This window comes from Phyllostomus hastatus, unplaced genomic scaffold (assembly GCF_019186645.2).
Source record: "Phyllostomus hastatus isolate PE091 unplaced genomic scaffold, TTU_PhHast_1.1 phas_contig_29, whole genome shotgun sequence".
In the NCBI taxonomy this organism is placed as follows: Eukaryota; Metazoa; Chordata; class Mammalia; order Chiroptera; family Phyllostomidae; genus Phyllostomus; species Phyllostomus hastatus.
The window spans coordinates 19,636,680-19,664,499 of record NW_025333835.1 but is presented as its reverse complement, the minus strand read 5'-3'; the positions used below and the strand labels follow the sequence as shown (position 1 = coordinate 19,664,499).

The window sequence follows — 27,820 nt, the reverse complement described above, 5'->3', positions numbered from 1 at the left end:
GAGTTTGGGCGCTATCCCCACCTTACATCCACCAATAAATCCTCCTTCCTGTCAAGACACACAAAAAGTTTTCTTATTAAAAAGGCAAGTGTTCCAAAGTTTCAAATGCAAAAGGGATGGCCAAAACGTTTGCATTGTCTGTTCCTCTTTTGTATACTATTTTCTTCCATATGTATTTCTTACATTGATAAAAAAATACAATATATAAATGTATAATATCAAATAACGCAGGGGTGGGCAAAAGTAGGTTTACAGTTGTGATACCCCCCAAAAAAACTGTTTATTCTTGTATTATTATTTATTCTCGCATTATTTATTATTGTATCATTTATTTGTAGTACAGTTGTAAACCTATTTATGCCCACCCCTGTATAAAACTATCAGAAGCTTCCTCTAGAAAATAAATAACTATACCTATGTACATTAATATTGATTCAATTCCTTCCTTTCTTCTCAGTACTCGTTTACAACGGAAACACCAGATGCAAAATGGTGGTAACTGCACCAGTCAGCATCCCACTAGTATTATTAACCCTGTCATTTTTGCTCATGCAAATGTAAAATAATAACCGAATAAAATTGTATTGATTCTAACATGAATTTTTATTGTAATTAAAACATCAACTTATGAAAAGAAAAATTACTTCTATCCTTACTAATAGATTTCCCCTTCAGCTAGACTTCTCTACAGATTTTTAGCAACTCTGCAGAATTAGGTTTTAATGCTACATTGTCTTTTTTACTTGATTTGAAATTATACTCCTTTGTCTTCCTAGTAAGAGAATTAAATTAATAATCTAGCAGTTTAAGTGTAGATCTAACATAAAGAAGATACTAAAATAGAATCAATCCTACTCATCTAAAAAAATTGCAAGTATGCATAAAATTGGTTACAAGTGATATAAAGTAGAATTTAAAAATATTTTATTAGAAATCAAGTTACAATTAGGAGTATATACAAAATAAACTTCAATAAGCAACATTTGCATATTTTTAACTATAAATGAAAATATTGAATAGTCATTTACCTTAAAAATGGATACTATTGTTATGTGGAAAAAGTGTTACAGGACACACATGATTTTCTTTGTTCCTATTCATCAATTTTTACATGGAAACTTCCTTAAATGTTAAGGTGCTTGTATTCCTATTTAAATAAGAAACAGAGCAAGCTACCTCTTACTTTACCTTCTTTTTTTAAGTCCTGAGTTTACATAGTCTCAGCCACCATTGATTAATAAAGAGCTCCTCAAAAAGTAGAATTTAGGAATTAGCACATCAGGTAAGTTAATGAACCAGTACTGGAAAATATTCACTTTAAAACTAACATAAAAGAGGAAAGAAAGAAAAAAAGAAATGAAATAGAGAAAGGGGAATAGTACAAGTAATTTTGTTGCTTTTCTAAAAGAAACAGTTGTAAAATGTGTGCCTCACAGAGCGATATCATTGCATTACAGGTTTTTCTAGCTAATTCTAATATACCTTTGCAAGAATCTGATTATAATTCTGATATCACATTAAGTGTAAAGATTAGTCTATTAAATGCAAAGGTTAGATTGTTATATGACAAATGTGAGAAAACATCTTGAAAACATGATTAAAAAGTTATTTCATTCTAATAACTACTTTGATGATGTGTTGGCACTTGAAAATCACAGAAAAATATTTCTTATTGGCTCAATTTTACAACTTTTTATTTCATGTAATATAGAGAAAACTTTAATATGTTATGAAATTTATCAAATAAAAATCATACCATAAACCCATACATATAACGCTTTCAGGCATTTTAGTTTTGGTATACATTACCAGGAAAGTCCTCTAGATGGCAGTGTTTACCACAGTTAGAAATTATTTTAGCAATAACTTTTAAAATGATTTTCAAATGACTTAAGCAATGTATAGTTAAACACTTATTTTTTAGTATTCAATATTTCTTCAGCACTTTTCTATGACTGAATATTAAATCTAATTTAGGAAGTTTTTGCTTATTTATTAGATTATAACAATTTCATTTGTGAATTTTCAGAAATCATTAGGTTTACTGAAACACTTTAAAACATATATGTAATTTATATCCTTTGTAAGAAATAAAATAAGTTATTGAGAGTATGGTAACAATGATGAAAAAGATCTCAGCAACTAACCAGATGAATTACATTACTAGCTTTGTTCAAGTTTGTATATATCATCATAGATTTAAATGAAATTATAAATGCTTTATAAATCAATATTGATTTATAACCAAGGAAAGTTTTTATCTTCTATTTCAAATAATTTTAACTTTATATTTTTTTTGACTTGATGAACAGTCCAAATAAGTCACAAAATATATAATAGCCTCAGGGAATCATACTTTGTCAGATAACTTGTTGGTAGGGAGACTTTTTCATAATTGAGAATTAATAAATATATATAAACCAATTTTATAAGGAATGTTACACATTAACATATTAATCTAATATGTAATATATTAAGCTAATAAAAATGCTTCATTTATGCCTTGAAGACTCTTACAATTTCTGAAAATAGAGACAGAGAGGAATGCCCACAATTAGGCCCAATGGTTAGTTTATATTTCTGCTGTGCCTGCTATAAAAATAGAACATTTGTCACAAATGGTTAGAAGAGAAATTAGTTTCTGCAGATTTCAAGGGCATAATTTGTAACATATTTTGTTTATTTTCCTATAGGTCATCAAATAAACTTTAATGATAGCTTAACTTTTATTTGACTATTTAGAAACTTTATTAGATATAATTTTTTTAAACAAATGATAATACATACAATACAAATGCTATCTGTCTAAAGCAGGGTTTCTCAACTCTGACACTATGACCACTTTGGGCCAGATAATTTGTGTGTGTGAGTGCCAGGGACAGGAGAGTGGGGTGGGGGGCTGCTGTGTACATTGTACCGTGTTTAGCATCAACCCTGGCCTCCACCTCACCGCGTGCCAGTAGCAACAACCACCTCTTCACCCATGTTCCAGTTGTGACAATCAAAATGTCTCCTGACATTGCCAAGTGTCTCCTATGAGACAAAATTACCCTGTGCTGAAAAGCACTGATATAAAAATGTGATTATTTTCACTCTTCTTATTCTCCCCCACAATGCTAAAATGCTAGTCATGTTATTACAGTTTATGTTTTAGCCTTTCAGTGCATTAATTAATCAGGAATAGATAGGGTCAAGCAAAAATACCAGATTTCTCTGACTAGCTCTTATATTTGTTAGGACTCTTGCTTGTGAGTAGTAGCTATTATAAAGGCTTCTAGATTAGCTCTTAAGAAACAGTGGCAGGAATATAACTGGGCACCAACAATGAACTGGGACCAGATAATTAACTGCCATAAGGGGTTCTCCATCTCCAATTCCTTCCCTGCCTCACTTTCATTTTCTTATTCTCTCTCCTTTTACTTTTCTGTTTTTCAAGTTTACATAATGAAAAAACTACTACTTTTAATTACTCCTGATTACATATCACTTCCTGTTCACAGAGCAATTAGGTTGATCTTAAAGTATCTCGATACAGATCTAGGTTCTTTGATGAAAGCGTTCATTGGTCCATCTTGAATTTAGTATCTTCATAAATATAATCAGATGTTCGTGGAATGGATAGATCCATTAATTTCTGGCAGGGTGGGGAAGTCCTCACTGTGTGAAATAGCTACTTTGCTTACCATGTGGATGGAATTTAGGGAGAAACATTTTCCAAAACAGAGAGACCCTTGTGAGCTTTGGAGAGGACTCATAGGTGTGAAGGAATGTATTCTGTCACCTGGTTGACAGCTTCTATACTCATCACTACCGTGGTCCCCTCATACCACTTAGCAAGTGACCCAAGTACCCCCTGTTCTGCTCCGTGCAGAACTGCCCACCCCCCAAGGGTGCTAGGCTCCAAATCGACTTTCCTCACTTCCAGTCTGAAGTAAAACCAAACTTTAGCTCAAGATATCTAATCTCTGTGGGGAAGCAAAAATACTAAATCAAGTTAATATATGAGTGATGTGTAAATTCTTTGAGCCTCTGAGCTGTACTTGCATCAAAAGAATGATTAGTGACAATTAATCCATATACAGTAAAAAGCATGTATAATCATTTCCCCAGTTATCTTTTTGCCCGTTGTCCTGTGTACCAGGACACTTTGTATCTAAGATGCTCCTTAAGTCCTTGCTATCTAAAATGTGGCCCCTAGATAACAGCATCAGGATTCCCTGGGAACTTGGTAGAAATGAAGGACTTTAGCTCCCAGCTTAGAACTAATATATAAGAATCCACATTTTAATTTACCAAGGTATCTGGGTAACTTGTATCCTAATTAAAGTTTGAGAAGCACAGAATCAATTTAAATTAATTGTTATTTAAATCACAAAGACGTTAACTTTAGTATATTATTAAGCTTACAATAATAAACTCAGTAAACATTATGAAATAATATGAAGATAAACATAATTGCATTGTTAGTATATTTATTTATGCATACGATCAAAACCTTGCCATTGAGCCTTGGCTGGTGTGGCTCAGTAGATTGAGTGCCAGCCTGCCAACTGAAAGGTCACCGGTTTGATTCCCAGTCAGGGCACATGCCTGGGTTCCAGGCCAGGTCCCCAGTAGGGGGCAAGTGAGAGGCAACCCATCAATGCTTCTCATGCACATTGCTGTTTCTCTCCCTCTCTTTCTCCCTCCTTTCTCCTCTCTCTAAAAGTAAATAATTTTTTTTAAAAAAACTTGCCATTGAGTATTTGAAATATTGAGATTAATGTAACAAGCACAACATTTAAAATCTAAAATATAAAGGAGAGTTATTATGAGAATTAGCAAAGTGGGAAGTACTTTCAGGATAGTATGTCTCTATGTAAAAAATAAATAACAACAACAACAACAAACAGTAAGAGGCCTTAGCTGATTTATGCTTGACATAAACAGGGTGTGCCAAAAAAAGGTTCATGGTCGTTCATATGAAAAAAATACACCAATTAATAAAAATACAAGAATAAAAACTCTGTGTTTCAAGTACTCACAACTGTAAACCTACTTTTGCCATAACCAGTAGATACTTAAATATCTCTGTGCTGAGAATATAGGAGTTTAAAAAATATAGTAAGTATTTTTAGATATTTTTACATAGTATGTTTTTATTAGTTTTTTTAGTGAAATAATGACAAATTATAATACTATTTTTTTCTTTTTTGTGCTTTATAATTATTTCATGTAATCTTCACTTTCCACTTTTTTCCTACTAAACAGGGTGTGTACCAGAAGTGTCCCCTAGTATTCAGGATCGACTTAATCTGTTACAACACACCAAGTGTCGGCCTGCTTCCACAGTGGGGGACGAGCATTACAGGAACACAATACCATTACCTTGGCACATCCTGGAAAGACACCTCCACTGGCACAGTTGTTACTTCTCGAAATTAAACAGACACATTTGCAATTAGGCCATAAACATGCTGATAATGCACTCAGACAGAGGTACTTACTTACTCTACAAATTGATACACCACATACATATTTTGGTGACATAAAAAATGTTTATAATCTTTTAAATTGTAACATTTTTATTGTTTTTATTTTACAAGTGATTTTTTCCAAGAAAAGTTTGCCTAATTAGGTTTATCTTATATACTCAATATACAATGTTTTTTGTAACTTCTATTTTTAAAAATACATTTCTGTTATGCTGATGTGTCCCGGCTTACTTTAAAGCAGATTGACCCCATTCCATACAGCCAAGAACTTTCCTTGAGGTTCTTTTAATCCTTTCTGAAAATTCTGCCCATCTGTGTGGGGCTAGAGCACAGTAAATTCACAGGCATAGGGTTGAAAAGATGATATGCATTTTAGGACCTTTTAAAGGATCATATTAATGTACATGACAGCATAAGATTTTCATTTAAGAAAAAATATATTAAAGAATGATGTATATGCATACACAGTTTTTGTAAGTAGAGTGGTATTGACTTAAATCCCAGACAAAGCATACTAGCATCTTATAAAAGCTGAGCAATCCCTGTCTCCATTACTCGGGTGTTATCAGTGATATGGAATTAAGCCAAGGCTGCAGGAGTCAATGGGATATGCATAGCCTCCCTGACTCATCCGAATTCAATTAGAGGAGGACTGTGGGTTGAATTTGGTTCCTGAGAGGAGACTATAAGAGAAAAATGAGGCTTGTCCATCCTGCCCTATATTAGTAAGTCTATTTATGTGCACATTATGTAATAAATTGGGCTCCTAGAAGAATATCATGTGAGTTTATTTTAAAAAGGAAAAGGACAGAACAAAAAATTTAGGCATCCAAAAGTGGGGGAGGGGAATAGGAAATGCAAGTTACTAGAATGATGTTTCAACTACTATGAAGTTCTGTTTTCAACGACTTAACGCTTTCATGTTTCCTGAGTGACTACTTGAGCCAGATCCGTGATAGGGAGAATATTTGTTATAAAAGCTGTGTCTCTATATAATCTGAAGTCTTAAAAACCAATAGTGCAATTTTTAAAATTCAACACTTTCTTTGTTTATATAGTATTCATGATAAAATAATGGCACTTGAAAACGTCAGTTTATATAGAAATAACTGTTAGAGCTACAAACCTGACATCTATAATCATTGCCAGCCATAAAAATATAGCAAATTGGAGTGAATTTAGTTCAGTCATTCAAACAGAATGCAGCTTCTTGTCAGCTGCTTTTCTTTATGACTTGATTACTTTATACTGTTGCCTTTAAAAAAGGAAAAAAGAAAAGGGAGGAAAAGGATATTCAAAGGATAGAGCTAATAGTGAAACAAAAGAATTATTCAAGGACCTTACTACACTTTGCCAGTTTGCATAGTTTTAAAAGCTATTAATTTTCTTTCCATGGTGTTAACATTCTGCATTGTCATTTTCTAAAAAGTGATAATACAAATAACCCTTAGCATTTTTCCCACAGCTTCTGCCCAGAAGTACCGTAATAGTCTAGACTCTTGTAAAATGAGGATGATAACACCTGCTGTGACAAGATCGCGTGAATGATTGATTAACGTCCGTTAGACACAATATGACATTGCATTAAAGGAACTTTGGAAGTATGTGGCACAACAGTACTTATTTTATTTTTATTTTTGTATTTAATTGGAATACAGAACTAGTATATTCGAGTTGAAAATTTTAGTCTTGAAATCCTTGAGAAGGTCCTTTGATTATTGCAAATACCACAGTCTGGCTTTTATATAAAAATGCAGCTTAAAGAAAAAGTTCCAATCTCTGTGTGAAATGTAATTTTAAAATGCTGACTGGTAACTAGAAAATCATAATGAAAATCCAGTTAAGAAGCCAAACTGCTTGATAACTTAGGTTATTAAATGTCAATACATGGCAATTGTTTAAATATATAAACTGAGTAACGCTAAATTTTGAGTCTCAAATAATTGTATTAACTTGACATTTGTTTCTGTACAACTCTGCAATCATATTTTAGCTTTTATTTAGCTGGTATAAGATGACTCTGCATCACAAGTACCCCGTGACCCATATACCCAGCAATGAACACTAAGAAAGCTTTACTACAGCCCAGATGGCATAATTCCTAACTTGTGTTCTCACCAGGTATACTACAGGTAAGAATATAATAATTGGTTGCTGTAGAAAACATGCAATGACAAAGACGAATAAGGATTAATTAATGAACTCTAGAAGCCTAATATATCTACTAGAAGATCTACTTTAGAGATCATGTAATTGGGAATCTAATATTTTATTAAATTCACTGAAGAAATAAGTGACTACAGTGTATTGAAACAAATATTTTCCTATAAAACTAAAATTGATGAGTAATATTTCCTCATTTATTTATAATATGTAGATATAACTTTAAAAATAGGATAGAAAAGGTGGATTGCGAGTAGAACTCGTTATGGAAATGTTTTGCATACAGTTTTGGCAGAAGCCTCAAGTTATGATAGCGGAGGGTTAAAAATATGACCCTTTATATTTAAGTTTCTTCCTGAATATTATTTAATAAGTTCTCATTCTGGAATTCAGCAGCTGGAATATAACAGGACAAACAATAAGCTTCAACTATTCTAGCTTTAACAGAATAACACTAGTGTGATTAAAGCATCCCAATAATTCAGATATTCCAAATAAACATCTAAATGATGGAACACACTGAAGTCAGTAGCTCTATTGCTATATTATATTGACATTCCTTTGAAGAGTCTAGACAGACCTCATTAGGGGGCTTTTATGTGTGCTTTCTGTTAATTTTAAGTCTTTCTGTCATAAATTTAATCATTATTTTTTTCTCCTCTTCCTTACCTTTCATCTGTGTTCATACTAAGATTTCACTTATGAGCACAGGATACTAATGGGTTCTGACTACTATCAAAGCTATCCCTTAGCAAACAGAAATATTAGACTGCTGAAACATGACTTTGAAAGGACTACAGTATGATTCAGGTAAGAATGTGAGATAACTGTGATGTGTATTAAGTCAACTGGAGAATGGCTGTGCAGCTGGTTATTGTAAATGTATCAGAATGATGTTCCATTTATTATTTTAAACAAGTTCAGAGTATAAAATAGGTGACAATTGGAGCAATGCACTGGCTCTAATTGTAGATTTTGTGAATGGCAAAATGATCATTCACAGAGTTAAGATAAAAGAAGCTTCCTTTAGCTCATTGGCATTATTACATAAGGTCATATTTTTAATTGTAGATACTTAAGCAGTCCTTTTTATTCTTAAAACTTTGTAAGCTCTAGTCATACAAAATGCTATTTTATTAAATAAGAGATTTTGGCTGTTTTAAAACAGTATCAATTTACTGCCTGCAAGAAACCTGTTTTATGTTTAACATACAAAAGATTAACCTACTTCACAGTGAACTTTAGGCACTGCATATTTGCCATGAATATTGACCTCAGAAGTTTGAATTGAGAAGAACTTACATTGCCATCGATGTGGGGAAATTTTAACATCAAATGAGTTGGTTAAAGAGTAAAATTATGTATGCGATATCTAAGTTTGGTGCGTATGCTTAGTGATGATATTTTCACTTTTAAGTATCTAAAATAAGTGTTCATGTTGAAAAAGAGAACCATTTTTTTCCAAAAATAAGAAGCATCTTTGTACGTGCCATCATAGTGCAGAACTATGTGAAGAGGCATGCACGCAGCCACAGCTCAGTGCAGAATGGGGAACACGGAAATTGAAAATAAATGCCCTTTATCTTCCCTGTAAGTTAGATCCTGTTATTACGCTTTTTAGACCTTCTCAAACAACCTTTATGGGTCATTCAAAACAAATACAATTTTGTTCTAAGTGAATTTTTATTAAATCCTCAAACTTAGGTAGCTGGTGTTGTAGGTAACAACCCATTACGCAGACCTTTTCGGTTTACTGATTTTAAAAGATCAATCACATATACTGTTTTCGGGGCCAATATTTAAGGAATAAGGTCAGTCCTTTCCGGAGTCATTCCACCCAGCTTTTGCATGAAGATGAGAAATGTGTGAGCATACGCTACAAAACTGGAGTCAGAGAAAAGAATTGCACAGGGAAAGACAAGTATTACGAGTCAAGTTGAAATCAGCAGAAAACGCAAGGGGAAACGAACGGCTCCACAGCTTGAGGAAGTAGCTGGACGGGACTCCTTCCAGCCCTTCACAGGCAAAGTTTGCAGTTAAGTGAGCTGGAGCGGGTTGTGCCGCAGCCGCGCGTCTAGGTGAGCTCGGGTCCGCAGGCTCCCGGGCGCGGCGGGAGCAGAAGTGCCAAGACAGCCACGTTCGTCCGCCGCTGCTCGGGAAGATGAGACTTCGCGCCGCACACCGGACTTGCCGGGGCAGACCGGGGCTGACCAAGGGGAGCCCAGAGGCTGCCACGTTCCCTCACCCCGGCAGCTCCCATCACCCTGCAGGCCGGGAGTGCTCCAATTATTATTTTTTTTTTCGAGTATCGACCGAGATTCAAATATTCTCTGCCCCGACCTTTCGCTATCCGTCCTCTCCGCCCTTCTTGCCAGTGTCCCTGCCAGCAAAAGCGTTTAGTTGCAGCACCGGGCGCGATGTCCGTTTAATGTGCTCCGGGAATCTGCCGGCTTGTGCTCCCTTCCGAAGGGCGACCCCGCGTCTCGGGCCTTCGACCCCGAGTTGACTCTTCCATCTCCGCATTTTGGCCCCTCCATTTAGGAAAGCGAGTACGAAATGTGTTCCCAGAGATGAGTGAGGGTGCGCCCTCCGCCCACCGCGGTGCCCGAGCCTTCCTGCCCCGGCGTCTGCACCCCCTGCCTACTGAAGCTCCCTAACTCGCCAGACCGCCGGCCCTCTCCCGTTCGCTTCCCGGAGCGGCACCGAGCAACCGCCAGCACCGCCTGCGCCCGCCTAAGGCGCGCCGGCGGTTCCCTCCCGGGCGGACCCTGCTGGGCATGCTCGGTGCGCCTCCTGGAACCCAGCTCTCTCGGGGCCAGGATCAGTTCTCCGTGTTTTCGCGGTTGCCGAGAGGGCGCTCAGGAGGGGAGGTTGGAGACAGTCTGCGCCTTGTTCGGCGCCCCCTCCCTCGCGTCCGGCTGCGGCCGCCCGCACCGCAAGATGCGGGCCAATCGGTTACCGGGGGCGGGGCTTCGGCTGTCACGCCCTCCCTCTGGGCTTATTGAGAGTTATATCAAGAAATTCAGTTCAGAGAGAGGAGAGAGAGGAGAGGGAGAAGGAGAGAGGGGCAGAGGAGAAGCGAGAGAGGGAGAGCAAGCGAGACGGAAAGAAGCGCCCTAGAGTCTCTGAAGCCAGTAAGAGCTAACCCATTAGGAATTTTGCGGGCGGCTGTCACCCCGGAGAGCAGCCAGAGAATCACCATCACCCCAACTCTGACGTTTTCTACAAGAAGTTAGAGACTTAAGCAGTACTGACATCGGAGGGAAATGGTATGCTTGATGCTGTGGAAAATACCCCCGAGCTGAAGAAGTGCAACTGGATGTTGTATGTGTTAAATACCAGAAGAGCCCAGACCCCGTGGGTTATAGAGACAAAATGTAGAGAGAATAACGACAAATCCGTGAATTTGTTCTCTGGAGTTGCTAATTTGCAAGCCCGAAGCAACACATTTCACAAGGAGGAAACGCTTTGCTGCTTCTGATTTCTTCCCAAACTGGTGCTACCAGATGCATGGCTTTCTATGTGTTGGAACAAATCATTCCTAACTGCAGCATACCGGGAAAGGGGAAAGGTTGAGGCAACTAACGTAAGTGTAAAGTTTCGCATGCACAATTGTAAATTCTGTGTTTAGATATGTCCTCAGTGTAGACGAGGGATGTTTGTAATTGGGTAGATGGTTGGGTCAGAGCTCACCTACTAGGATGTATCTGCATCCCTACCTGCATCACTCTGCCGGAACTAATCACGGGCATCAGCCACCGTGCAGCCTAATGCAGATAAGATTGGAGCCTGGGAACTGACCAGTTCTACTCAAGTGGGTAGCTGCCTGGAGCCTTGCACCCATTTAAACTGCAGTTAGGGGAGCATCTAAGCAAGTCTTTTAACCTGCATTATTCGGTTGCAGTATTTATGTGTGGCAAATGATACTAATGTTATAACCAGAGATCAGGGTTAAGAAACTGCCTTTTTCTCCTCTTTTAGGCTCTGTAGAAAATATTGTGCTGTTTGTTACATGAAAATATTACTGCGTTTCACTTATATCTCAACACTCTTCTTCCACCTCTAGGATAAGGAATTCTATACTATTATTTTGTAAAGTTTGAATGTGTTTATTAATGTTAATGGGGGCAATTTGACAATATGGAGAAATGAGAGCAGGGTCTGGATTAAAAAAAAATTGAAGTCTTGGTGTTGTGCTTTTAGGCAATGAGGATCTGTAGTGGCCAGAGACTATTGCTGCTGATGCTGCAGCAGCATGCCTGATGCTTGTTTCCCAGTAAGATTGTATGAGAAGGCAGTTAAAGAACTGGGAGGAAAGAAGAAGACTCTTTTTAGAAAAAAGAGATGACTCAGTATGGCAGAGAAGAAAACACATCACAGTTGGCATGTGACAAAGCAGTTAGCAGGAACCACAGCTAAATACTTAGTGTTTTTCACTTGCACCTAAAAACCCTAAGGGAGGAGGGTTCGAAGCCAGGAGGTAGGTAAGCCAGGGGGAGGGGAAGAGGAGAACAAGAATGCAAGAATGCACGTTTTGAATTAAACAGTGTCCTGAAAAACAGTGTGGGTGAACACAGGTAAAAATAGCAGCTGTCCTGAATTCTAAAGTAGATACTTTCATTTTCTGTGGGCAAATGCAACAAGCAGGGGATATTGAGTGTTTTTTAACTCTGTGGAGAGTTAACTTGCAAACGGTGGCAGAGCAACCTGCCATGTTTACTAATATGCAGTGGAAAATGTGTTGTGATATTTCATGACTGTGTGTTTTTGTTTACTGAAGAATAATATTGTCTATACAATTGTGTTGACAGTGGCTGTCTCCAAATAAGCGATGAGCTGTAATGCATCCTCCAGTCCATGCACGCTTCCTCTTGCAATTTGTGCATCATTCCTCAGTGGAAACCTTTAAACCCTAAAATTCAGGAAAAGAAAATAAATACATTATCATGGACCTGAGGGATTTTTACCTGTTGGCTGCTCTGATTACCTGTTTAAGGCTGGATTCCACAATAGCTCAAGAACTTATTTACACTATTAGAGAGGAATTGCCTGAAAATGTGCCCATAGGAAACATACCAAAGGATCTGAACATTTCTCACATCAATGCTGCCACGGGGACCAGTGCCAGCCTTGTCTACAGACTGGTTTCTAAACCTGGGGATGCCCCTTTGGTGAAAGTATCCAGTAACACTGGGGAAATTTTCACAACTTCCAATAGAATAGACAGAGAAAAACTCTGTGCTGGAGCCTCTTATGCTGAGGAGAATGAGTGTTTCTTTGAACTTGAGGTGGTGATCCTCCCCAATGATTTTTTCAGGCTGATCAAAATAAAAATAATTGTTAAAGATACCAATGATAATGCCCCCATGTTTCCATCTCCTGTCATCAATATTTCCATTCCAGAAAACACTTTGATTAACAGCCGCTTTCCAATCCCATCAGCAACAGATCCTGACACAGGCTTCAATGGTGTACAGCATTATGAATTGTTAAATGGGCAGAGTGTTTTTGGACTGGATATTGTGGAAACTCCGGAGGGAGAGAAGTGGCCGCAATTGATTGTTCAGCAAAACTTGGACAGAGAACAGAAAGATACCTATGTGATGAAAATCAAAGTAGAGGATGGAGGCACTCCACAGAAATCCAGCACAGCCATACTGCAGGTCACAGTAAGTGATGTCAATGACAACAGGCCAGTGTTTAAGGAGGGCCAAGTGGAGGTCCATATTCCAGAGAATGCTCCTGTAGGCACCTCTGTAATTCAGCTCCATGCCACCGATGCTGATATAGGCAGTAACGCTGAAATCCGGTACATTTTTGGTGCCCAGGTCACCCCTGCTACCAAAAGACTCTTTGCTTTAAATAATACTACTGGGCTGATTACAGTTCAGAGGTCCTTGGATCGAGAGGAGACAGCCGTTCACAAAGTGACAGTGCTGGCTAGTGATGGCAGCTCCACTCCTGCTCGAGCAACTGTTACCATCAATGTCACTGATGTAAATGATAACCCTCCCAACATAGACCTCAGGTACATTATAAGTCCCATCAATGGCACGGTGTATTTATCTGAGAAAGATCCTGTCAATACCAAGATTGCCCTAATCACAGTTTCAGATAAGGACACGGATGTGAATGGCAAAGTGATCTGTTTCATTGAAAGAGAGGTCCCATTTCATTTGAAGGCAGTATATGACAACCAGTATTTGTTAGAGACCTCCTCTTTGTTGGACTATGAGGGCACCAAAGAATTCAGCTTTAAAATTGTCGCCTCTGATTCTGGGAAGCCCAGTTTAAATCAGACTGCCCTGGTAAGGGTTAAGCTTGAGGACGAAAATGACAACCCACCAATTTTCAACCAGCCTGTAATTGAGCTGTCAGTTTCTGAAAACAACCGACGTGGGTTATACTTAACAACTATTAGTGCCACAGATGAAGACAGTGGGAAAAATGCAGACATTGTTTATCAGCTTGGGCCGAATGCCTCCTTCTTTGATCTGGACCGAAAGACTGGAGTTTTGACAGCCTCCAGAGTCTTTGACAGAGAGGAACAAGAGCGATTCATTTTTACAGTAACTGCCAGAGACAATGGGACCCCTCCTCTCCAAAGCCAAGCGGCTGTGATAGTTACTGTTCTGGATGAGAATGACAATAGCCCCAAGTTTACTCATAATCATTTTCAATTTTTTGTGTCTGAGAATCTGCCAAAGTATAGTACTGTGGGGGTAATCACAGTGACAGATGCAGATGCTGGCGAGAATAAAGCTGTGACTCTTTCTATTCTAAATGATAATGATAATTTTGTGTTGGATCCCTATTCTGGAGTCATAAAGTCAAACGTCTCATTTGACAGAGAGCAGCAGAGTTCCTACACTTTCGATGTCAAAGCCACTGATGGAGGAAAACCACCCCGGTCCTCCACTGCAAAAGTAACTATCAATGTCATGGATGTCAATGACAACAGTCCAGTTGTCATCTCTCCACCTTCTAACACTTCTTTTAAGTTGGTGCCCCTCTCGGCCATTCCTGGCTCCGTGGTAGCAGAAGTTTTTGCAGTAGATATTGACACTGGGATGAACGCCGAACTTAAGTACACGATTGTGAGTGGGAACAACAAAGGCTTGTTTCGGATTGATCCGGTCACAGGTAACATTACTCTGGAAGAAAAACCAGCTCCCACTGATGTGGGCTTGCACCGTTTGGTGGTCAACATAAGTGACCTGGGCTACCCTAAGTCTCTGCACACGCTTGTGCTTGTTTTTCTTTACGTTAATGACACTGCTGGAAATGCCTCCTATATCTATGACCTGATTCGCAGGACTATGGAGACACCATTGGACAGGAACATAGGGGACAGTAGCCAGCCCTATCAAAATGAGGACTATCTCACCATCATGATCGCCATCGTTGCAGGTGCTATGGTGGTCATCGTCGTGATCTTCGTCACTGTTCTGGTGCGCTGTCGCCATGCATCAAGGTTCAAAGCAGCTCAGAGAAGCAAGCAAGGGGCTGAATGGATGTCCCCAAACCAGGAGAACAAACAAAACAAGAAAAAGAAAAGAAAGAAAAGGAAGTCCCCCAAGAGCTCTCTTTTGAACTTTGTGACCATCGAAGAGTCCAAACCCGATGACGCAGTTCACGAACCTATTAATGGGACAATAAGCCTGCCCGCTGAGCTGGAGGAACAAAGTATAGGAAGATTTGACTGGGGCCCAGCCCCTCCAACCACCTTCAAGCCTAACAGCCCTGACCTGGCCAAGCACTACAAATCTGCTTCTCCACAGCCTGCTTTTCATCTCAAACCAGACACTCCAGTTTCCGTGAAAAAGCATCACGTGATCCAGGAACTCCCTTTGGACAACACCTTTGTCGGGGGTTGTGACACCCTTTCCAAACGCTCTTCCACTAGTTCAGATCACTTCAGTGCCTCAGAGTGCAGTTCCCAAGGAGGCTTCAAGACAAAGGGCCCCTTACACACCAGACAGGTAAACGAGCACTTTTACTGGTCTATAAGTACTGCATACAAGTGCCCAGTCAACCAGTATTAACGTGCCAGTGTGTCTATTGTTTTGGTCTAACTTTAGCTTAGTTATAAAGAGGGAAAAAAAACTTGACCCCTTTTTTCTTCCTCTGGGGCTCTGTCAAGAATTTTTAGAACAGCTTTGAAATCTCTGAGTTCTGAGAATTATTTAACTTCCCAGTTTCCTTCAAATGGCAAAAGATGAAAAGAGGAAATTATTCCAAAATGTCCCAAGATAACGTTGGCTGAAGAAGAAAACCTGTCCAGACATGCCAAATTCTGCCCCTGGGGTTTCCAAATTGACTGCTTCAAGATTTTCACATTACCTTTGATCTAAAAAGTCACCTTCAAATCTCAAATATTAAATGACATTTGAAGGTCTGACTGTAATTATGTTGAAGCTGTGGTTGCTAAAGGGGTTAATTTTTTTTAGTCTCTAAACAAGAGAGTAGAATATTAAATGTACATCAGCTGTGAAGCACATGATTGTTGATAGATTGCAACTAAGCCATATAGGAAGTCTTTTTGATTTCAGTTGATTTTATTGTAATATAGTAAATTGGGTATTAAATAGAAAGGTTTGTAGATTGTCCACAATGGCCAAAGTATTCTTGCAAAGAAAAAAAAAAAGAAGGAGTGCTTTCTCCCTTATCTAACTGATTTATACAGAAAGAATGAATCCATTGTAAATATTCTCTCATCTTAGTAATGCATAAGTGATCTGTCATAACTCATTTTAAACTGTGAAATATGCCATATGAAGAGGGATTAAGAGGCTGAGAAACTCATATTTCAACCAAATCCAGAATTAGTTTTTCTTAGGTCTAATAATTCCTTGTTAATAAAGATTTAAATGCAGCGCTGTCTAATTTATTTCACTGGTGCTTGTCTGTTGCCACAAAATTTGAGTGTCAATAATAGCCTGTAGATGGCACTAGGGTATCATGTCACTTATGCTGGCCAGGTGCCAATCCCGCAGTAGCGAGGAAACGGGGGAGGGAAGGATCAAGCTGGTACTACAGCCAAAGATACCTTTTATTTAATGATAGTTGCTCTGGAGCAACTAGCATTTCAGTTCATTTGCTTGCTCTTTTGTAATTAGCTCTTACCACACCACCTTATTCCAGGATTTCACAATCCAAGTTCAATCTTTGTGGTACTGAGTCCATCTATGGTGATGGGACGTCTAAATTTGTTAAAAATAAGGAAAAGAGAGTTCAGAAAATCCAGTAAAGCAAAATAAATTTGTGGGTAGTATTTATTGACAGTCATTGATTAGTGATTGAAAATTCAAGAGTTCCCCATCTTTGTTTGTGTGTATGTGTGTGTGTGTGAGAGAGAGAGAGAGAGAGAGAGAGAAAGAGGAGTGGGGTAGAATGTCTTATTGAAACTCCATTTCCTTCTCACCTTCTAGTATTTATTGCTCTGGAGTGACTTTAAGATTTCGAGGTAATGAGATATTTATAAAAGTAATTTTGACACTGAATCACATAGATACTCCCAGATCGTTAAGTGCAATGTTTATGATTGTACAACTAAAATATCCACTTCTTAAAGAAAAAATACCTAGGACAATTTAAAAGTACACTTAGAGCTTAAATGTACAGAATGAAAGGAATTAAAGAGTCAGAAGAAAAGTTCTAGAAGAGAACGTAAGGTTATTAGATATAAGTTGCAGTCAGAATGACTTATTTTCATGTTAAATTCATCAGTTATAAAATTTAGAACATTTCTGAGCTTACTAAAGGCTTATAAAAGTTGGTAAATAGTTAAGAAAAGTGATTTATGAAATTAAGTGGATTTAAATATGGAATCTCTATTTTAATAAAAAGAAAGAAAATAGCTTTTTATGATTGACTTTTAATGTGAAGGTCACTCACAATATACTGATGATACCATATGATTTGTATAATAACTTGAAAAAAACTAACATGATTTAAACTCTTCATATAAAAGCAGAAATTTGTTTTCCAAAGAAACATACATATATTCTTCTTACATTTTACAGATCCACTTTGTCTGAGTTTGCCCCAGAAGTTGAAACTGTAGTACAGTGACATGAATGTTAAGTGCATTTTAGCAAAATATGGCAAGGATCTTTCATTGAGGCTTAGTCAAAGAGTATCTGTTGGTATGATGTAATCTTTGAAACAGGATGCTGAGTAACTCTCTAACTGGATCTACAGTGCGATATGGGTGTTCCTTGAGACCCTGTGTCACTGTGCAATTCTCTTTGTAGGCACTTTGATGTTCACATGTAGCTATAATTCACTATTATGATAGAGAGCTGTTGTAATGGTTTTGCTTGTATCTTTTAGAAGTTTGCATGCTGAGAAAGAAAAATTGTGATGTTGGAGAAAAGGAATACTGGGGGTAAGGGAAGGTGATGATGATAGCAACATGTACAACTTTGGTATGAAGAGGCATATTTTCTATGACTGAGGACATACATTATATATCACTCTTTTAACTTTTCCCACTGAACTGTATGATTGTTATCTGAAGACATTCCAGTTAAACTAAGAAGTAAATTTTTTTTTAGCTCATTCACTTCAACTAGTGGCTTTTATACCAAATGTGCTCCTGAAGCTACATAATTTTGAAAAGTGGGATTTATTATCATGAAAGCTTTCAAAGGAATTTATAAAGTAACACGCAACCTAGGAAGGTTTTCAGTTGGGCAGGCACAGACTGCTGTTAATGGGAACACCTTTTCACTTCATGGTGCTCATTGATGCGTGTGTAACAAGCAGGATTCTTGAGTGAGGGTTACCAAACCTAAATATCGTTGATTTGAATTGTCTATACAGTAAATACATGTCTGGCATCTACACCCTGGGCTTGTTTGTAGTGCCTTCATTCTTATTTCGTCTTTTTTTCCCCTCTTGTGTTACCTCGCGTGACCCTGCTAAGGTCACGTGAAACAGCTGTAAATCACATTCCTCATCCACTCTACTTTATCAAGCTTTCAAGTTTTCCTTATGTATAACCAATCTGTCACTGCCTTGTCTGCGGATTAGTTTTTTTCTGAATTTGTGGAAGTACCCTTATACTAAGTTCTGAAATTTTAGGCTTTCTTAGAATCACCTGGAGGGTTTCTTAAATCAGGTTGTTGGGCCTCAGGCCACGGGTTCTGATTCACTACCGCTGGGGTCCATCCTGAAAATTCACGTCGCTGACAAGGCCCTGGGTGGTGTTGATGCTGTTAGCCAAGGGACCAGACTTTGAGAACCACTGCCTCAGCATATTGGAACAAGACATGCCAGCTTGCTTCCCTTTCAGATTATTATTTCTGGAGGACCTGTTTTTCCACAGCCCAACTCTCAGCTCTCTATTGACAGCCATTTACTGTAGCTAGAGGCTTTATAGTAAGCTGTTCATTTCTGTTTCCTAACCCAGTTGACAGGTTTAGGGAATTAATTTTCTCAGCCCCAGTGTGTTTTTGTGGGGGTATAAATGAAAATGTTAAAGGGGAAAAAAAGTGACCTATTTACATTTGACAACTTCTTCCAGTAATGGAACCATCTGATAATTGAACTAAAGTTTTGTTCTAGGTAAACAGTCATGTTTAATTTTCTAAATGAAATGCTCCTTTTAGAGCTTAAACATCCTTACTTTACTTTTCACAATCTAGAGTATTTGCTCAAAAATACATTTGTGTATATGAAGTATTTGCTCAAAAATACATTTGTGTATATACTGAAGAAATTTTACATTGGTAATGTGTATGCATGCTGTACTCATCATATACATGTACTTTTGCAGTATAAAGGGAATTGCTTCTATTCCCAATCATTTAGAGGTACTATATTACATTTATGATTACTTTTCATTTTTGAGTAATCCCACTACAACCACTGCTGAAACACTGTTATGTCATGTAAAATGCACAAGACAGTCACAGAATTGCTATTTAGAACTGTGAGAAAGAAAAATGCAATTGAAAGTGAGGGAGGAAAATGTTAACTAATGTGAAGCTAGCAAAAACTTTAAGATATTTTAAACTACTGCATTTTGCAGTGTATTGTGCTGGTTGAAAACCAGTGACATTTGGAGAAAAATCACTCCCCAAAATACAAACTGCATTTAAAATCTTACCAGTTGTGCTTTTTATTTCTACTTCTTCCTTTTGGCTAAGTGCTCTGTGATCATGAAATCTGTTTATGAGGCAGAGGACACTCAGACCCCTTGCAAAATGACTCAGAAATTTGAAACATGATGGACCAACCATCCATTCAAACTGGTTACCTTACCTCACCTCTTGGGACTATAAGACAAATACTTGATAATTTTTGCAGCTTGATATACCTAAGCTGTACAGTTTAAGGTGCAACTTAGCATTATTAGTAACAACCTTAAGGAGGGTAAAAATAAAATGTCGCCACTGTGTTAAGCATAGACATGTGTATGGATTCCTAAACATGCATTAACACAGAGACAATAAATTTATGCAGTTGAAATATTCTATTATCTTGTTTCCTAAATGTTGCAGTTAATTCTATATATAGAAACACTGTAAGTTGATGTTCCCTGAGTTTCAGATGAGTCATCCTCATAGTGTCACAGACAGGCTTTGGCATCATTGTAATGACCTCATCATACATGTTGTACTTGAAATAATGTTATCTTCTTATGGTATATGTGTAGTCTTATTGGTTAAGTATTCAGCTTCTCATAAAAGCACAAATAAATTAAAATATGTGAAATAGTAAAAAAGAAATTAGATTTAATGCAAGACTTCATATATAACATCATATCTTTTCATAAACGTTTGTAGATTATTTTGAATCTTGAAGTTTTGTTTTTATATTGAATGTCTATTACACTCAAAATATTGCCAATGGCATTTTAGTGAATTCTTTCAGAGTACATTATTTTACATTTTAGTAATGAGGTATGACAGTAATACCTATAAATCATATATTCTATTAAGTTCTGTTCCAAAATTGTTTTTATTTTATTATTTAGAATTTTCGACCTATACATTGTTTTTTTTTTTTTGGTCTTGGAGAACACAGAAATCCACTGAACACTAAAAGCTACAGCAGTTGTGTTGGGCTGGCAGCCGGGGTGTTCACAGGATCAGGGGCCTTGTCAACTCTGTTGTTCTTTTTAAATAGTTTCTCAGTTCGACTTTGTCAAAGTTGAACTTTTAGCTCGCATGCAGTGAAAAAAGACAAAGGCAAAACTGAGTCATAAATTGTTTACCACAATTGCTTAAAATCTTGGAGTAAGCTCTCCCTGAAATTAGTCTGGTATCTTCTGGAAGGGATTCCTTTATTAAAACTATAAATTAAACTCTTGATATTATTAACAAATCAGTTAATATCTTACATATTTAACATAGTTGGAAACTAAGTAAGAATTATTTCATGTGGATTTTTAAGTTTGGGATTTCTTGACAACTGATTTTATGCTCATTATACTTTCCAGAATTTGTTAACATATCAAGGTCTTAAAATATATATCAGGTTTGTTGAAATAGACTGTAATCACAAACCAGCTATTAGTGAGAATTTGTGAATGCAAGTCAGCAAGAGGCTTACTCTAAAGTTTTCACTATCTGGAGGCATAGATGAGTCAGCCACTCAGTAAGTAATGGGGCTAATGTGCTATGGCCCTTTTAGCAATTAAGACCCCCAAATCTGCATCACATCACAGAAGCAAATTCAAATGTAGAAATATAATCTCTCATGTATATAAGGAGATGTACTTTACTGTTTAAGATTTCATCTGTTGTTTCAGAAAGCTATTAAGTCTGTCAAACATTTCATTTGGAAAGGAACACATGCGTTTTGTCTTTGTTTCATACAAACCTATTGGGCTGTCAGTCATAAGAAACATAGAACAAGATATATTACCATGATTGACATTTTGGTTTTGATTTATGTTCTTTTTTCCTAAACCAACATTCATTAAAATGTGAAATTCTTAAATTAGCTAAACAACTACCCTTCCTGAACAGTAAGGTGTGATGGGAGAAATAAACTGGAAAAACAACCCACATTTAATCTCCCTCTCTCATGTTTTCGTCCTTTAGACAAGAATAGTGGCAGAATCTGTCGCATTTCCTGAGCCATAACATATAGCTTTAAGAAATTCAGAATTCAAAGTCATTTGCTAGGGATCTGCGTTTACATGCTTGTTCATTATTTAAATGGCATATGGAAATATTTTTCCCCAATCTTTAACACCTTGATCGATTACAGTGACATCAGCACATGCATTTAAACTGATGGACTTGGGACCACCTGTACAGCTGGGAGTAGTGTAGATATAAGCAAGAGCTGAGGCATATTTGATTTTCTAGTCATTTTACAGTTATTATTCTGGAATTCCTTGAGAAAACTACATGAAATTAACTTTTATTCAAGGGGGTCTACTACAGCCTTACCACTCATGAATTTATATAGCTTTTTAATTATGTGGGTTGCAGGAAAGAACAGAAATATGGTCAATTTTAGCATGTTTGTGTATCTTATATTTTAACATTCTTCCACGGTTTGTCTTTCTATCTGATCATCTCTATATTTTCCTATTACACTGCTTTGTTAATACCCAGTCTGTGGCCTTTCTCAGTCTGTTAGCAGTTGATTAAGAAATACTCTAATCCCTTCCAGAATATTGAGAAACTAATGGATTGCAGAGTATTTGGGTCTTTAAGCTTCAATTGTAAATGGTTATGAAGAATTGTCATTGAGCTGATATTTGCATATATCTCTCTCAGCGCTAGTTACTTTGCCTCCTTTTTTTAGTCCTCCTAATCTTCAGCTTTCATTCTAAGAGTATTTTAGTTGGAAATAAGCATGCCTGTGATAGAAATTTGGAATTCACCTCTAAATGAATGCCATCACAGACAGGGAAATTCTGGCACATTTTGCATAGATCTGTATGAACACAGTGCACCCTTCATAAGCTCTTAGATTGCAGGAAATCAGCACTGAAAATTAAGTGGGGTTTTAAAGATTTGCAAAGTAGAGAGCTTTGTATAAATCTGTTATTGCAGGTGCCTATTAACTATAAAGTAAAAGCTTTGTAATACAACTAGCTAACACATTTCCCTCTACATTAGAGTGATTTATAGCCTAGGGAATTAGTCTTTCCTGTTTTCTCCAAATACAGACACACTGGATGTGTCTGAAAGAATAAAAATCTAAATGCATTCCTTAGAACAAACAGATTTGCTCTGTGACAATTCTAGTCATCAAAGTAGGCGGTGCAGGCCTTCTCCTATTTACCTGTGGCAACCTGATGCCCACAATCTGGTCTTTGGCTCTCCTGAGAAGAAACTCTCAATCGCACGTGTAGATGTTTTTCTAAACATAAATTATATGAACACCTTAGATATCTATAAAACTATATAGCATGACCATAATGAAGAGGGCTGACTCTTATGTGAGTGCTTTGATCCCTCCCCATAGGAATTGTTTTGAATCATTTCTCGAACTGTATTTTTAGAATTCATCTTTGCTCCACTTGTAAATAGCGTGTATTTGTAGCACAGCATTACATTACAGACTTACATGGGTTTCAATATATTTACCTTTACTACAGTGTAGTAAAGGTAAAATGTCTCTCATTTCTTAAATGATTAATATGTTTGGCCCTGTTAGATATAAATCAATGGAAATAGCCATGCATATTTTTAAAAGATTTTTTAAATCATGTATTTTTTCCTACTAGAAAAAGTATATAATCTCAGTGCCATCCACAGTGGGTACAGTGGACTTGCTGAGAATCATCATAGATGATTGATTTTAAAAACAAAACAGTTTTTGTGCAAGACAATAGCAACCACAGTTCAGTGAATGAGGTTTTTTTTTTTTCTCTTCATTAAACAAACCTCAAGGAGAAGAATGGAAACACAGAAGGATATATAAAATGAAGCCGTATCTTTTATAGGAGGAAAATGTCTTCTGCTGACAGTAGTTCCACAGTAGATCTTTTCTTGAGGAAAAAAAACCTACTGGTGCTTTTTTGGATTCAGAGGATGCAACCAATCTGTGCCTCTGTGTGATAGCAGCTGCATGCTGAGGTCTCTCAAATCCACGGCTACACAGGATTCTTGCAGGGAACTTTTTGTAGGGTGCAAGTGACAAATGGAGACAAAATGGAGTGAGTTCTGAGTTGTGAGTTGATGTGTCATATATTCATGTCATTGAACAAATTTTCACATCGGAAGCCTAGAATCACAATAGCCTTGTCTCTGTTTGTCAGCTGTGAACACACCTGTATTGGCAACTTTTCTCCACTCCATTCACTGAGTGGACTATATTCATTTACATTCCTTATTACACGACCACCTTCTTAGTATCTTGATAGATTTTTAAAGAATGCAAAATTATTTCTGGATATCTTTCCTCCAGAACAAGCAAAGAAAAGATTTTGCTCAAGAATATCCATAAAGTTTAAGGTAAAACACTCAAATGTGTTCTTTCTACATAGAAATAGCAAACCTGTATTTATATTTTTTCTTTGTAATTTTTAAATTGGTTTTACTTACTGGTACCATACAGAATAGATTAATATTATTTTAGTGTTTTCCCAATCCATTCAAATTTCCAACCTAAACAAGATGTTAGAATTTTTATGAAAATATTTTTTTTTTGCTGCAAAATTGAGATGAACATCAAAATTACATTGAGGTATAGTAAAAGTAGACAGAGTCTTTAGTAGTGGAGTTTAACATGAACTCATTTTCATTTTTGATCTTGACAGCAAAATCTTCTGCCAAGCAGCAGTGGCAAAATACGGATCTAGAATTCATTAATTGACTTTTCCAAAATGGTAATAATTAAGCAAAATCATTTTTGACACCTGTTTTAGACAATTAAAGTCTCTGTTTTAGACAATTAAATTCTGCTTTAGCTCGGGGTTGTTAACTTCATGGTGGTTCTAGGAACAGTACTCCTCAGGGTTTAAACTGTTCCTGCAGAACCATCCTCTCCAGCCCACACAGTGTCAACCTCCTGGTGTTTATTCAGAATTCTTTGAAACATGGCCCTGGTTCCTCATCATCTTTCAGTCTCAAATGGCAGCTCAGTCAGATCAGATACGGACATGTCATGATGTAACACTTAATGGTTAAGCAGTATATAAGAAAGTCCTTCAAAGTAAGAAGCTATCTCTGACTTAGCTTTGTATTTCCCAGCCCAAACCTACAACATTGTCTAGAAGAGTAAACCTAGCAGTCATTCATTAAATGTTGGCCTATCCTGAGGGATTAGCTGATATTGGAATCATGCTTTATATATGTATAGTATTCCCACTGATTTAATCTCTATAATAATCATAGAAAGATGAAATTACCATTCTTATTCAACTTATGACAATATTGGGAATCAGAAAATGGTTTTTCTGAGTCAAATGACTAAAGCCAGTAGCTGTTATTTTCAGTCTAGAAGCCTACCTCTGTATAGCTATTTCTTACATGCGTGTGGCCTACTTTTCCTTGTAAGACAGTTTTCTGAAGCCAGATATAAGTTTGAAACATTTTCTTTATTTGGCATATTATTTGTGTCGAAAAGGACTAGAGCCCATTTATTAAAAACCTGTATTACAAGGCAACTCAATGCCCCTCAAACTGTTCTTCACATGTTGCCACCCCACCCCCAGTACCCTAGCTCTAGAGCATAAGATTACATGAAAATGTGGAAAGCATATGGCACACAAAAGTCATTCTGGATGTATTACTGTGTCAGAGCCAAAAATGTATAAAGTATGTATGGAGAGAATTCTGAGTGTCGGGTTTCAGTGTCCCTATTTTCCTATACAGCAGCTAATGACAGAAGTTCTAATTAGATTAAGAATGGTGTGTGTGTGTGTGTGTGTGTGAGCAGTCCCCATGCTTTCTAGTCTAAATTGCAAGCTCCCTGGTACCCTTCTATTCATAGTCCTGGAGGTCCAGTGAAGACCTACCTAACATAACCTAACCTTCTAGATGAGCAAATATAGGCATTCTGAGGCTCTTCATTTTGCCTGTTTTCATTTTTTACCCAGTAAAATATACATAATTAATATCTTTATATCACTTATCAGTGTTTTGATTAATCATTTATGCATATAGATCAGAGAGAGAGAGTGACAGAGAATGAGAGAGAGAGCGAGTAGCAGAGAATCAAATAGAGTAGCAGTGAAATTAGAAACTGCCGATTCTAATGCCCACAATGCACTCTCCCTCGATTTTTGCACACCGCTCTGCCTGCCCATCCTAACATCCTTCTTTATACTATGATGTAAAGGGAAGAGAAACGGGAACTACATGAATGGGATCAGATTTCTTTTCTTCTAAGCCATCTCATCCAAAACTTTTACTTCAACTTTTGGATACTTAGATTATTGAGTGATTATTTTTAAACATAATGGTCAACATATTTACTTTGATATCTTCTTAATAGACATGAGTGTTCTGGAGGAGGAAAAAAGTCATTAAATTTCCCTTACTAGACTTTTGAGTCACCCAGACAACACCCTAGAATCATGTATGAATTCTATAAAAAGAAGCAAAATAATTTAATTGAATAGTGACTGAAGCGGTGTCTAGCTACTATGTTAATTTTAGAAAGATAAATTTGGTGTCTAATAAAACTCATACTAATAGTTTCTCAAGACTCAAATAGACCTTTGAGATTATTTGGCCTATTTAGTTCCTTTTCGTAAAAAAATGAGACTATAAAAAGTAGTTTGATATTCAAAGTGAAAAAAAAAAGTGACTTAATGGACTGCTACTTAAAGATCAGGCGACATTAGACACAGCATTTAAATGCACTGGTCTTTGCTTCTCTAGCCTGTAAAACAGAGGGACTCATGCCTGACCCATGAGGATGATATGAGATCAAGTGAACAGGTACATGGGTACATTTAAACATCTGGCCCATGGCAGACAGACACTCCAAAAAACAACCTGTTTTTCCACCCTTTTATCCACGGATGCCAGCTTAACACTGAGAGAGTTGCCCTGTTTCACTTAATGCATGCCCTCTTAGTTTGGTGTATGGTGGATTTCTGGTCTTTCAGTTTCATTATATCTCTTTTAAAAAACCAAATGTCTCTTTTAGTTTAAAATACTGTTTATTGGTTATTTAGAATTTCTGAAAAGTTGCTCTTTGTAACAGCATCGGTGTATAGCAGCTAAGATGTCATTTTTTGAATCCCAGTCCCTATTGTTTCACATTTGTATAATTGCCTCATCTTTCATTTTGAGTATTTCACCACATTCATTTGCATGTTGTGTTTTAAAATCATTCTGCTTCCTGTAGTATTTGTTAATAATTCACTTTCTTGTCGATTACCCATAGGGACTCCACCCCTCTGGGGATTCTCACCTTATATATCATTCCTATTACCAAACAACATATAAGAGAGTGAATCTGTTTCACAGTAGTAGTTAACACAGCTGGAGCCATTTGAAACCTGCTGGGTTTTGCTTCCAATTATTCCATAGACTGGAAAGCATCTCTGTTGAAGTAATGGCATCCATGGTATAATCAAACTAGTTAAAATGACTTGGAGTGTTTGGATCATATTTCTGGGATTCATCACATTTAGGCCAGAAGCATAATAACCAATTTTTGTACTATGTTTCATATTTCACAACTCACATATTCATTTATAAGTTTTTAATATCTGAATATAGAGTTTATAATGTTTGAGAATGTGGTAACATAAGTAAAACCCCAAAATAAAAATATAACATGATATGATAATACCTGAAAATACTTTATGTCCTTGGGCCAAAATCCTTGTTTTGTGTTGGAATAGCTAAAATCATCAAGATAAAGTTTATGATTTGGAGCAGAATGTAGTGGGGGTTTGTTATTAATTCAGTGAACTTTATCAACTAAATAAGAAGTATATCTAGTCATGTTTCACTTGGTCTTATTGTGACTGAGATTGTAGCAATTAAAATTTTAACTTCTTATTGACCTGTGCTACACTCTGAGTGTGATTTGATTGTTTTTGGATTGGCCTTTTTGTTTAGTTCTCATTTCATGTATACACAGTGGCTGAGTAAGAAGAAAGCACTTCAAAATAAAACAAACAATGGCAAGAGATCTCTTCGTGCTTGGGAAAAACTTACATAAAACGTGGCAAAGTGACATGATTTCCTTTAGACTGCCTCTTGTTTTATGCTAAGATGTGCTCTCCATCTTATAGCTTGAGAATT

The 27,820-nt window shown here is 37.0% G+C and overlaps 1 protein-coding gene across 5 annotated transcripts in view; it reads left to right on the top strand.

The window, feature by feature from the left end:
• The first annotated feature begins 10,679 nt into the window (after window positions 1-10,679).
• Window positions 10,680-27,820, top strand: part of PCDH9 (protocadherin 9) — an 875,477-nt gene continuing 858,336 nt past the window's right edge. For all 5 annotated transcript variants that reach the window (XM_045839021.1, XM_045839019.1, XM_045839018.1 and 2 more), the window contains exons 1-2: window positions 10,680-11,223; window positions 12,449-15,619. In XM_045839021.1, the coding sequence (XP_045694977.1) occupies window positions 12,584-15,619 (3,036 nt within the window). In that variant the 5' untranslated portion in view covers window positions 10,680-11,223; window positions 12,449-12,583. The remainder of the gene's footprint in view (window positions 11,224-12,448; window positions 15,620-27,820) is intronic.